This window comes from Cyanistes caeruleus, chromosome 3 (genome assembly GCF_971803275.1).
Source record: "Cyanistes caeruleus chromosome 3, bCyaCae1.hap1.1, whole genome shotgun sequence".
Taxonomy (NCBI): Eukaryota; Metazoa; Chordata; class Aves; order Passeriformes; family Paridae; genus Cyanistes; species Cyanistes caeruleus.
In genome coordinates, this window is record NC_141703.1 from 69171819 (window position 1) to 69185453 (window position 13635).

The 13635-nt window shown below is 40.6% G+C and overlaps 1 protein-coding gene across 1 annotated transcript in view; it reads left to right on the forward strand.

Moving 5' to 3' along the window:
- Nucleotides 1-5760: 5760 nt before the first annotated feature.
- The window catches only part of USP12 (ubiquitin specific peptidase 12), a 32560-nt gene continuing 24685 nt past the window's right edge, over nt 5761-13635 (forward strand). Inside the window, exon 1 of the mRNA XM_086881704.1 lies at nt 5761-5958. Within this exon, the coding sequence (XP_086737830.1) occupies nt 5911-5958 (48 nt within the window). The 5' untranslated portion in view covers nt 5761-5910. The remainder of the gene's footprint in view (nt 5959-13635) is intronic.

Consider the following 13635-nt stretch of genomic DNA (forward strand, 5'->3'; position numbering starts at 1 on the left):
AACAGTGGCATTTCAAGTGCCTGGTACAAGGATCAAAGCCATTATTTTTTAAAAAGTTTCCATTATTGAAAGCACTTCATTACAATATCCCCCTTCTTTTTAAATATACTTGTGGCCCTATTTATTCAAAAGATTCTGTTCAGAACAGTGTAAAAAAGCACACAGTTACTATTTTTGTCCATGTCCTTTTATATCAAGATCACTGAGACCTGAGCTTTGCACACGTCTCTTGCAGTAACATCTTTCAAAAGAGTTACCATTTATTAATTGATCATATTCTACAAATTGTAACTTTATTTCCAGTTAGAAGTCCACCTTCTTCTAGAAGTCTAAAGACTCAGTGATAACAGTTTAGAAATCTACTGTTATTTTCAACACAACTAAATTCTTAGATTTTACAGTCCTTTGGAAATCTCTCTTAACTGATACATATTTTATATTTGTAGAATTTTTTATTCAATTTAGTAGCATCATATTCTTTATTTTCCCTTTTAACTTCTCAGATGCTGGTTAACCTTTGTAGAGCAGATTAATTGTTTGCCAGCTATACATATATGGCAAGACGCCCAGTATCAGCTGAGCTGTGAAAATCAAAGTATCAAAATATCTACATGTGTGAACTCAGCAAGAAACAAATATTACCCTCTGCTTAAAAAGAAAAAAAATAAAACAAACCAAACCCACCAAAACAACAAAAAAACAACAAAACTCAACACCTTTACTGAGGAAATCTTTGATCTTCTAAAATGAATGTAAGGGAAAAGTCACCATGAGCAAATTTTACCCTGTCAGAGAACTCTTGCCTAATCTATTTTCTTAACAGATTTGGTCTAAAAATGATCATTTCTCACATCTGTTTGTAAAATATTATGAGATTTATTGATAATGATATAATCATATTGATACATAAATAAAGTAATATTTATGTATAATTGTACATCATATTCTGTACAGTTTATATGCTTTTCTGTGCTAATACTTTGTTCATATATTGCTTATGATTACAACTAAGACAACTCATGCTTTTGAACCTATGAATAAAATGCATCACTTGTCTAACTACTTGCTCAGATCCTCCCATATCCAGGTAGTTTACCACCACCCCCGTAATGGCTGCCAGAGAGCATGTACAGCTGTTATGAAAATAGTTGTATTTTCTGAAAATGTACCTTCAGTGTAATTTACAAAAATAATTTACTAATACAGACATTTCACTATCTGTCAGTCAGCACAAGATGGTTTGATAACATTATTTTTGAAATACATTTCCTGTTGTCTGTTCAGTTCCCCAGAAGGATCCAATTTCAATTTTCATAATGTGTTAAGATTACAGTTCGCACCAAGTTTTCTTGCAATTATGAGATATGAGATGGGGAAAATTTCCTTTATGTCTTACTCTCTACTGCCTTATAGCACAAATCCTGGAACACCCATTGTTCACAAAGTAAGATGCATTTCCATAGCAAGGCTGGTTAATCTATCATGAGAATGGTGGATGACACTGGGATATGTGTCAATAAAAATACAGATGGTGAATTCAGATGGCTTTCTTACAAGGACAAAACCACCTCCCCTCCACCCCCACTATTATGTCTGGACCCAAATTTAAGAATTTCCAGAACAAGTGGAGGTGTGCAGAATCATGGAACCATTTAGGTTGGAAAAAGACCCTTAAAATCAAATCCAAGTGTTTACCCAGCACCGCCAAATCTACACTAGCCCATGTACCTAGCTGCCATATACACAAAGCAACCTGCTCTGGCCTCAGAGCTGACTCTGCTGGGAGCAAAAGGTTGGACTGAAGACCTCCAGAGGTCCTGTCCAACCTGAATTATCCTGTTATAGTAGGACTGCAGTCACTTGCAGTCTCTCTGAACACTAGTGTAACAACAGGTATGGTGTGTCTGCACGCAGGTAATGCATCAACAGTCTGACCAGCTGGTGGTTTGACTGGTTAGGGAAGGGTTAAATAGACTTGTGGGACCAATTCTGTCATCAAGCAATATTAATGAAAACCTGATATTCCCCAGATTCAGCGAAACCATCTATAGTCACAGATGGACGATACAGGCACAAACACACCTGTACCATGCCTACTCCTCAGTTTCTGAAGCCAACCTACCCACACTCCCTAGAGTAAGCTGGCTGCTTTCCAAACCACAAGATTATGAAACAAGGAGAGGCACAGGTTAAGCAGCAGCAGTTTACCCTTGTTATATTTTCTCTTTGCTCCTCTGTGTCTCTGTACATTTGGAATGTAAGTTCTTCAGAAGATAGAATGGGGTTTTCTCTTAGTGTCTCACATATTGACTGAGGAGGCAAAATGCTGTGGCCTCTGACTCATATTCTTAGATGTTGTGGTCAAAATGCTATGCAATAACCACAACTTTGTGCTCTGAGAAATTTTCAGGAAATATTTTCTATCTGTTAAACTGATGTACCTCTGTAAGAAAAGAATCCATTTTTTAGTGAAGCCCTTAGGAGATACTGTAGGTGCCATTTCTCTTGGCAGCATATTCCAGCCATTATTGTCTTCCACTGTTAAAAAACGTGTGCCATTTATAATTAAAATTTGTTTCATTTCAGTTTATAGATATTTTTCGTGTTATGCCTCTCACTGTGAAAGATTAAAGATCACTGTAGACACCTTCCAGTCTTTTCTACAAATCAGATTGTGCTCTTTAAGTCTCTCCATACAAAGAATTTTGTCCTGCCTCAAATAATTTCTCAGCACTCTTTTGACAACAAGGACACCAGAGGCTAGTGCAGTATTGTTACAAAAATCTGTTCAATGTCATATCTGAAGGGAAAATAATGTCTCTTCCTGCTTGCCACATCCCTAGTCCCCTTGTTATGTAGGCAAGAATTCCCTTATTTGCTCATACCATAGCATTAGACGGGCCCCTGGCCGTCTAAATTTCTTTTTAGTCACTGCTCTGGACAACAAAGCCCCTCATTCCTGCAGATGTGACCTCATCTGTACTTTTAAGTAACTCTGCTTGAGTTTATATTGAAATAGAATGTATCTGAAGGGGATGAATTTACCAAACAATGCAGATCTTGTGATAACCCCAGACTGAATTTAATTTCTCATTTAGCTACTCTCTCTATATTGACAGCATATCAATTTTGCTTTCTCAGCACTGAAAATGCTAATACCTCTATTTTTTTTTCCTGTTGTTAGGACCCCAGCACTCTCCTGCTAGCTTTCCTGAGTAACTTTATCCTTCAGTGCTGCTGTTCATGGCATCCCATCTACCAGTTTCCTGAATAAACTTGCCTGATCCTCTAAATCCAGGGCTGATAATCTCTTCCTCTCCTTCCTTGGCCTGCACAGGATCATGCACTCCACTCCTCAGTCACTGTAACCCAGGCTTTGATAACCAAGGGATCAATCACTACATCCCTAGTTCCTTCTTGGTAGTGAATAGCAGATCCAGCTTCAAAACATTCCTGGGTGGGTCAGCCACAGTCAAGAAGTTATCCTTGATGCCTTCCAGAAATCTCCTTGGTTGCTCGCATCCTAATGTGTTATACTTGCAGGAGATATCAGACAGGCTAAAATTATCCCCAAGCCCATGGTTTGTGATCAAGAAACTTCCTTATTTCTTATTAAAGTTTTCCTCAGCAGATTGGCTGGCCAGTTGGCAAAGATGCTCTGGTTGCCTTTGGTCAGGCAGCGATACAAGACATGACTGATGTCTTTTCTCAGACCAGGTCAGTTCCCATGCTGATCTATATGAATTACAGTCATTCTGTTTTCAAAACTCTGTTGTCTCAAGCATACACAAACACAGGCACAATCCTGGTCTACCCACCCTTTCTTTCCTTAGCTCACTGAATATACTTAATTTTTGAATAATTCCACTTGCCCCAAAGGGCTTGATGATGAAAATTACGGGATGATTTCAATCTATTCATTTCCACATATTTTACTCTAGTTTAATGGTTGATTGTATAGAAAGTGCTTCTGTATTTCCTCTCATTCTATGTGGCGTGAGTTCAGTTTGCTTATAACACAGCAACTCAGTTTACACAGAACAATATCAGTCTCTCTGTATGTTACTAATTTAGCATCTTCCCAGCTGCTCTGCTTAATCTCCAACCACTGTTACCCACACCTGCCAGATACAGGCCAGCACAGCCAGACATTCTCCACGCTTTTTGAAATGTAATCCAATAATAACTGAAATAACTCCAAAAGAACTGAATTTTTGCCTTGGAACTAGAGACAGAATGAGCATTTCACAACAAGTATATTTCACCTTCTTTCTATGGGCAGGAAGAAACTTCTAGGCAATCTCTGACTTTCCAGCTGAGTGCCTTTCAAAATTTCCTGCGGTGTTCTTTGGCCTGTACGGTTCCACTTGATGCCACATAATTGGTTCCAAACTGAATTATCTCCTAGATAACAGTATCAGCTTCTGCAACACTGCAATTGCTTTTTATGCTTTTCTGCTTCAGGGAAACACCACACTGCCTTATTTTTTTCACGTCATGTTTTGAATTTTGGTCGACTCTGGATGATAGAGGAGTATCTGTCGTGGTGAGTCTGATTAATACTGCAAGGAATTGTTTCAGAGATGTTTCTGGCAGCAAATGTATTTCAGTAGATGAACTGCTGGATATCTGAAGGTTTGACACTTCTATCCTGCTAAATACCCATTCTTGCTTTCTTGCTCATAAATGGCCAATCCACTACTTTTGTTTCTATTCTTTCTCATTCCCCTGATGCTGTCCTCCCCCATGGTTTCTGTGGCAACAGTTTCAGAATGTAGTCATCCAAGAGGTGTTCATTTTCTCAGCTACTATACTTTTGAAATATACAGTTCTAGATGACAGGTATCATATAAAATAGTTCTATGTGATATTTCAGGATATTTCAGGTTGCAGTAGAGTTAATTTATAATACTTTCTAAAGTAATATTTTTTATATTTCAGCTGAAGAAGAATTTACTATTCCATTAACTTAGTTGTTACAGAGCATTTACTTCTGAAGATCACAGAAATCTTAATGATTTAATGTTATAGATATTAAAATACCTTTTTACAGCGAATAGATGTATTTATTAAGACCTTGTGTGCATTGACATTGCTCTTAATAATAATGCATCTTGATCTACTAGATTTTTCCTATGTATGAAAAAAGACAGGGTGGCAAATATCTTGGCTAGCTGTGTGCTTCTTTAGTGCAGGTACCAACATCTTGAACAAGTCATCCAGATTTCTTACAATCTGCAGACAAACAACACGGTTAAGCTCTTTCTCAAGTAGGTCCCTCAATTACCTGGTATGACTACTCTACACATCAGCTTTATTTTCCCAGATGTCTGAGGCCGCTGCACTGTGGTCCCTTCCAGCCTGACCCATCCCGTGATTCTGCGGTCAGGTGTTGGAATAGGCTGCCCAGGGAGGCGGTGGAGTCGCTGTCCCTGGAGGTGTTTTAAGAGGCGTTTCCATCCGGCGTTGGGTGATGTGGTTTAGGGGTCACAGTGCTGGGTGCACGGTTGGACTGAAGATCTGAGGGATCTCTGCCATCCCTGACGATTCGATGACTCCCGATGAACTCTCGGGCCACCTGCGGACGCGCCGGTTCCCTCCGCGCTTCCCGCGGCGCCGGGCGGGGCGGGGGCCGGGCGCTGACCCGGCGGGAGGCGGGGCCGGGCCGGGCGGGGCGGGATCGCTGGGAGCCGGCGGGCGCGGGCGGCGGCAGCGGGGCTGTGCGGCGGCGGTGGGAGCTGCGCGCCCGGCCGGGGGGGCCCCGCGCCGGCGGGGGCGGGGGGCTGCCCCCGCCGCCTGCCTGCCTGCCTGCCTGCCTGCCTGCCTGCCCTTCCCCTCCTGCTCCCGCCCGGCCCGGCCCGGCTCCGCTCGGCTCGGCGCTGTGATTGGGCGGAAGATGGCGCTGGGCGGATGGAAATCCTAATGACAGTCTCCAAAATCGCCTCCATCTGTACCATGGTGAGCGAGGGGCCGGGGCTGTGCCGGCTCCCCGGGGGTGGGGACGCGGGCGGCGGCAGCGGTGCGGGGGGCGGGGGAGGCCGGGCGGGGGCGCGGGGCGGGAGCGGTGCCGTGGGTGGCGGTCGGAGCGGAGCGGGGTTAATCGGCTTTGGGAGACTCAACCTGGATGCGGGCGCCGAGGGGGTTGGGCTGGGCGGGCGGCGACTCGGGGTCCCGGCTCCGGATGGGGCTGGAGCGCGGGGAGACCGGGCACAGCCTTCCCCAAAGTGTGCCCAAAGCGGGGAGAGCGCTGCGGGGCATCGCCTCCGGTCCGGGGCTGCCCATTGCAGCCGTGTGGTGGTTACGGTCGGGTTTCTGGAAGCGCCCTCCTCCCTGCTGTCCCTCGGAATGCTGCGCTCCTGAGCTGGGGCTGGAATCGCCGATCCGCGGCGGGAGCTCCCCGGGTTACCCGGGGAAGTGCGGGCATCCCATCCCGTCCGTGTGATCTGGCTGGTGTGCATCGATCCAGGTCCCGATAAGAGGCTTCTCCCTGTGATTGCTTTCTCATTACTCTCTCTCGTGATGAATTAGAGCCATCAGCAGAGGCACGGATGTGATAAGGCTCTCTTGGGTTGTTTTAAAGAGGGGTGGGGAGCTCAATAGATTCGCTGATGGACGAGTGATGAATTTAAGGAAGGAAATACCCCTTAGTCAGTAGAAGTTACTGCTTGTCATGGAAGAGATGTGCTGATGGTTCATAGTAGAAGTTCTTACATTTGTGCTCTCTTCCACCTATTACATGGCCATGTGAAAGTTCTTGTTACCAAATCTGTTTCCACGGGGGAAGGGAAGAAATGAATAAGGGGAAGAACACACTCTGTCATCTACTCTTGTTAATTCGCTGAATTGCCATTATAATGTCTCATAACATCAAACAGTGGGAAATGCTTACATTTCATATTATTGGAAACTGATTTATGGTTTTCATAAATCTTGCTGCAAAGAGGCTTTAATGTCTCAAACAGATGTTTCAGAGGTGGCCTGTGAGAATTCTGAGTGAGTATCTGTAAGCCCATAGGATAGGATTGCTCAGGTGGTGTTTAGTCACTGGTATAATGGGGGTTTTTTTGACATGGGAGATGACATCTTTTAGTCTGGAATTGGAAGAGTCTGACTTCTTAAATTTATCAGCTCTATATTTATCAGGTGTCATACTGACATCTTTATGTGGCCAGATTTGTAGGAGATGTACCATGTGCTTCAGGAGTTTCCATTCTCTGAAGGCTGTTGAGGAATCAGTATGATTGTTGCCTGAGCTGGGGCAATCTTTTGTTGCAATTGTAGCTGACGTCTTTTCATCCCGAGTTGGCCGCTGGCCTTTGTGTCAGCATAAATTCAGTGCTGGCCTCTTGATTTGGGTCAAGTGTGAGACTTCACTGCTCTGCTTCTGGACTGCATACAAACCATAGGTCTGGACTGGACAGGCAGATAGTTCAAGATTATTCTGTATGTGTGTTTATTAGACATGATGTTATGTCACTGAGATTTAGGTCAATCCTGAAACAACATTTTCAACTAAAAATCTTCTTATTACTAACTAAAGTGTCTGTATCCATAAAGCTGAAATTCTGATGGCAATTAAATATTATCTGTCCAATCACTGTCATGTGCACTGAGGTGGATAAACTCCAGGCATGAGATTCTTGCTGTGCCGTTCTGATCCATGAGCTTTAATAGTACTGTGATATGGGACACCTAGCATAGGATATGAGCTGTAAAAGCTTTTCAGCAGTTAATATAAGACTGTTCTTAAAAGTATATCTGTAAAGATAGTGTGAAGGAGCACTTGCTGTCTTAGTGTGCTGTTGTTCAGATCCATGTGGTTGAGGTGAGGCAGATATTTTTAATTCTAACAAGAGTCAAATACTTATGTTTAAGCATATGTTTTACAAAATAGATGAGGATTATAATTGCTGAGTAATAGTATTTTTTTCCTGGCAATGTTTCTTCGTATCAACCCACTTTGATAAAGTGCCAGACAACTACCTAAGAATTCTTACAAGTTTTTCTTGCCTTTTCCCATGCTTCTTACAAGAACTCTCAGACTGTTCTGTGTCTTCTTGTGATTATTTATTACCAATAATAGGCAATTTTTGTCAAGAGACAGTTTGTGTCTATACGAACCTAGCATGCATGTATGATTATAATCTGTAACAGAGCAGTCTAGAACTAGACTGAAGAAACTCTTCCATTGGAGTTCTGTGTTTCATTACTTCTTTTTTTTTAACCCAAATTCAAGTTTTGCTTCTGCTGACACAGATATATATATTTATATTTTATGCATCTTACCCTTGATGTTCAAGCCCCAAATATTATAAAGCAGTATATTATGTTTTACAGTATGGGCAGGTTTTGTGGGTACAGTGAAGAGTGATAACCAGTATGTTTAGTTTATCTGTGGTGCCTTTTGGGGATGATCTTCCAAGAGGACATCCTATCTGTGTTGGTTTGTATATGCTGCATTAGTTCATTGCTCTATACCCCAGTGTTCATACCAGTGTTAACAGAATTCCTTCTGCAGTAATGTGTTCTAGCGTCCTATTGCTTTTCAGCTTCCTTAAAATTCTTTGCTCTATATCACCATTCACATGCTTCCTTGTGCTGTAGTAAGTCTTAATCACAAGGCTGAAGATTGTGGAAAAGCACTGAAAATACCTTTGCCCTTGACTGCTTTAGCCCCTGTTCTTGCTGCAAAATGGATGAGGTTAAAATTATGTGGTCTACTTTTTAAAACTATTTTTTAAGTCTTTGCAGTAAAAGTGGAGCTTGGTCTTTACCCTCATCCTTGAGTAAAACTGTAATCAAAGTCTTACTTGGCTGAACTATTTGGGATTTTTATGCATAGCTGAGGAGGGATAAAGCAACCTAGGCTAACTGCAATGAAGTTAGCTGCTCTACTCACAGATTGCATCTAGTACTTCTGACTTCTGCTTCTGTTGTCTGGAATCCAGGAAACCCTTGCCAGCAGTTAAAAGGCATCAAGTCTTTGAGTAGCTGAAGCAAAGAGAGGATGGAAATTACATTTGTAGCTTAAAAGCTATGAAAAGCCTCCAAGATGTCAGTCTCAGACATACACAAGGAAGTTGTAATGGTAATAGTACTTGTCAGTGTTTCTTCTAGAAAGTGGTTGATGATGTTGGCACAACCTGAAAAAGTGTGGTGATATTTAAAAACAATATTTAATCTAGAAGCCCTAGCATTAGACATCAAAATCTTCATGTTTTGGGTGTTTGCCTATGTATTCCCTTCTCTGTCTGCTAGCTCATCATCTTGCATACAGGGTCTGTCACTGAACATGTTCAGTGATTGTTTCAGCCCCCCAGCACTGACATCAAATACATCGTCTGTGGTTAGATGTTGATTGGGTGATGTAACAGTGCGTTCTGCATGGGAACCTCTGCTTATCTTTGAGTCCAAATTTTTGTTTGATTTTTGAAAGGATTAAGACATGTGGAATCATGCTTTGTGGCTGGCTATTGTCCTTTTTCTGCCTGCCTCCTCTTGAGGGATGCTGTCACGGGCACCCTTTTCCCCATTTCAGTCACATTTCACAAGGGTGAAGATATTTCAGAGGTACTAGAGTTCAAACAAGCATGTGTAGGAAAAGGCATCTTAGAGGAAACAGGCCCTGGAAGTGCCCAGCTGAGGGAAGGTTGAAGTGCACCTTCCTTGAGTGTCATAGCAGAGAGGCTTTATAAAAGCTCCCAATTGCAGGAAAATTTTCTAGTTAACAGTGAGAGAGGTGTACATTTATGGGCTTTCTTACTGCTTCAGGAATTGTTTGTTTACAATAAGGTTTCAAACCTGATTGTGAAATCTGCACTTAATGTAAATCGATGTTTGCCAGAGTCTGCAGCCAGCCAGCAATATGTATAATGTACTCTATCCTGTTTCTTCTAATTGTTGTCTCCTCTGAAGCACAAATTATAATACTTAAACATTAATTGATGATCAGGTTAGTGCGTTCCACAGGAAAGTATACAAAGGATCTATGCTGGAAGAAATGAGAATTGAATTACAGCAAGGAAAGAAAGTTACGGGAAAACCACTTCAAAATGAGGAGGTGACAGAAAAAACCCAGCAGAGACGGAAAGGACTAAAGTAACCCAGAGGAAACAGCAGTGTTGTGGCATTCCTTTATCCAGCTGTCTGACTTGCTCATGTAGCACAGTTGGCAAGAAGGAACATGTGCTGTGTCTCAGCCACTGCATTTCACTCTGGCACGATGACCTGAATCTGCCATGCTCCATGGACTGGAGTGTTGAGGCACGTGTTCTGTTGTGGTGGCTCTGTTGCAAGCACAGGAGATTTTGGAGAAGTATTTGTTATCAGTTGGGGTAGGAGCTTAAACCACAGTGGGGAGGTTCTCTCATCTGTTGGAGTTCTTACCAGGAGACACTGGTGATAAACATGACACTAAGATTCAAGCATTTGTCATCATTATCATTTTTCTAGCTGTAATATGCTGCAATATGGTAATAAAAGATGAATATTTATATTTGGTCTTTAGAATACTGGGTTTGTGGCACTGTTTAGTATACTAATTAATTTAGACAAATTTGTTTTAGATTTTCATCAAAATAGGAATTTGACTCTAACATAAAAGAGTTGTCAAATATGAAACACAGAAAAAAGTATCAAAGCTGTGTAGTTGTAAAGCAGTATTTACAGCAGCACAGGGAATTATTTAGTTGACATATTACTTATTTGGATGATTTTATTTATGTAAAACGTTCCATTTTCTTTTTACCCTCACACGTGCGTACATTCATCTTGCATGTTCTGAGCACAAAGAAACAATGAAGTACGAATTTGGACTCTAGTCTTGGCAGCAGAATTTTTAGCTGTGTCAGTGGGAACAACTGATCCCGTTACTAGACAACGTTTGAATATTTAGATCGGTCAGTTATGTAGTCTTTGTATCTACTTTTTCCTGAAGCAACTAATTTGCATTAAAACTTTTAGGAATGATTCTGTAAAAATGTTGCAAAAGGGGCTTTTCTCTTCAAATTTCTTGAGGGGAAGAGGTGTATAAAAGCCCTCTATAAGGGGTAACTTTTGTTTTAGTGGTTTAGGAAGATTGCCAAAGTAAAATGTTTTTAACAAGTGGTTTATTTTAGTAAGATCTATCTGATCTTTCAGTTGAGGAAAAAAGGAATCTAGATCTTTTCTGTAGTGTAAAACCAGAAGGTTGTATTAACGTAAGTGGACCAGAATAAACATTTTTTTCCATCTTTTATAAACTCTGAATTTTTTTTATGATTCCATGAAAATGGGAAGTTATAAAAGCAATATATTTGTTTTCCAAAACTGGAATTACGTAAGTAATAAAAGCATATGAAACACACCACAGGATGCAGTTTATCAGAAACAACGATTAAGCAAGTGTGTTTTCCCCACTTGCCCTGCATTTTGGGTAGTTAGGTGAGTCTAATTTTTCTGAAATATTAACTTGTCTATGACTTCAGTATTCAAAAGGAGACACCATCATACACTTGTCATATACAAGGAAATGCAACCACATCTAGTTGCTCTGAAGGAAAATACATTGTGAATGTTCAGTGGGGCATGAAAAGATGGGTTTGGTAGACATACCAAATGTGAAGAGAAATTAATTTTGTGCTTTGGTATAATTTTCCTTACCCAGGCAGAAGTGTTTTTACTTCATATTCAAAAAATCTTTTGTCTTAGCTGTACATGATGAGAGTATGCAGGACTGTGTCTTAGACTGATTAATAAAGTAACACTATTTGTAAGTATTTAAAAATCATTAACTGAAACTATCCAAATATTTAATGTATTAATAACGCATGTTCTTTTGCAAAGAAATGAACAACAATGATTATTGAATCCCACTCATATTTCACTGCTACTTCCTGGCTAGAAACAGTACCAAAAGAATTGTGTTTCAGTTTTGGTTGCAATTGAAGCAACAAATATGAGCTGATTTAAGGTAGCTGTTCTCTTTGCTCTTAATCCTGATTCATATGAATATGGAGAAATTTGTGAATTCACATATTCTGATAAAACGTAACTGGAAGAGTAGAATTCTGCATTTCTTCTTTAGCAGATAATTCCTTCAGTCACAGTGAATTAATTAGTACATTGGGCTGTGAAATTCTGTATATCCTCACTAGTCGCACAAACAAGGAGGAATTTTCTAATCAATAGGCAAAAAAAAAAAAAAAAGGAAGTGAAAGCACTGGTAAGTGCTTCTGTACTGAGATTTATTTTTGCAAATTATAAATAATTCCTGTAATTTTACACTTGTTGAGGGACATTGTTTTTCCTGATTACTGAGTTTCCCTTTTTCCTCTAATGCCCTTCTGTCTCTAGAAAGGGTAATAGTTCTGCACTGCGTCGTGGTATTGTTCATTTACCTATAGGTATGGTCATGTTTAAAAGATTTGCCTTCCATATACCTGTGCAACATGGTTTAGTTATTTGAGTCGCCTTTAATCAGTGTTGTTCCTTCCTTCCTGAGTGAGGTGGAGAGCATTGTAGAGAAGGATCTAGCATAGTGTGTGTGTGAAGGAAGAAATGGATCTTCAGGACAAATACAAGTTTTCAGACAAGAAGTTAGTTTTAAAGGTGAAATTCTGATTTTACTCAGGAAATTTATAGCTTAGTCAAACTAGAGGGTAAAGCTGTTAAACAACTGAAAAGATGACCCACCAAGCTATCGACTGATCTTTATTCTAGAACAGCATAGATCAAACCCCCCTATCCCAGACCAATAAGATGTGTAAGCTTCCAAGCACGTTAGGCTGGTTATGAATCAGGCCTTTGTAAGGGAAATTCTTCCTGCTGGGTTGGATGCTAATGACAAGGTAGGACACTTTAAAACTACAATTGTTTGCCTGCTTGCTGACATGTTTTTAGACAGTATTTTTAATGCAGGGTGGCATCCCAATTTACCATGCTTTTGTTTGTGCTTTGGGAGCAGTCTTAGAATGCACAAATTAGATGGCTTTTGGAGGAAACTACATCAGACAGCACAGCTCAGCTGTAGCTGGTGTTCAGTCACAAAACCAGCCTATAACTGATCTGACAAGAGTGCTCTGAAACCCAAGGTGTGTATGTCAGATCCTAAGCAACAATTTTACAGATTGGCTCCGGTTATCTGATCCCTGTGTCAGCTGTTGGTGTGTCTCAGAAGGACGAGTTCAACATGCAGCAGCACCACAACAGTGTGGCCTCTGAGGCTGTGAGAAAAGGCAATAGTAAATAGCATTTAATGATATTGTCTCAGCAAGTGAAAAACTGAACAAACAAAAAAAAACCCGCATCTGCATTTGTCTGTGCTTTGTTTTTTTTCCTCCCTTTTCCATTGAAATGCATGGCATCAGTGTGCTTTTTGGCTTATTTTAGAAATTTGGGACAATTTATGTTTGTAAAATGTGCAAATCAGGAAAATAGAACTGTCCACATTTCGAAGATAATACACCTTCCTATTCTGCTGTATTTCCTGGGCTTTGATTCTGCTTAAATGAAATAAAACCCTCATCTAGTTACTGTTAAATGTGTTGATTTGTACAAAACTCAAGCTCTTTTAAAAATAAAAGTTGAGAAAATTAAGGGATTAATGTGGCAAACACAGATTCTTATCCTTATTATCTTCATTAAGAAATTAGCATT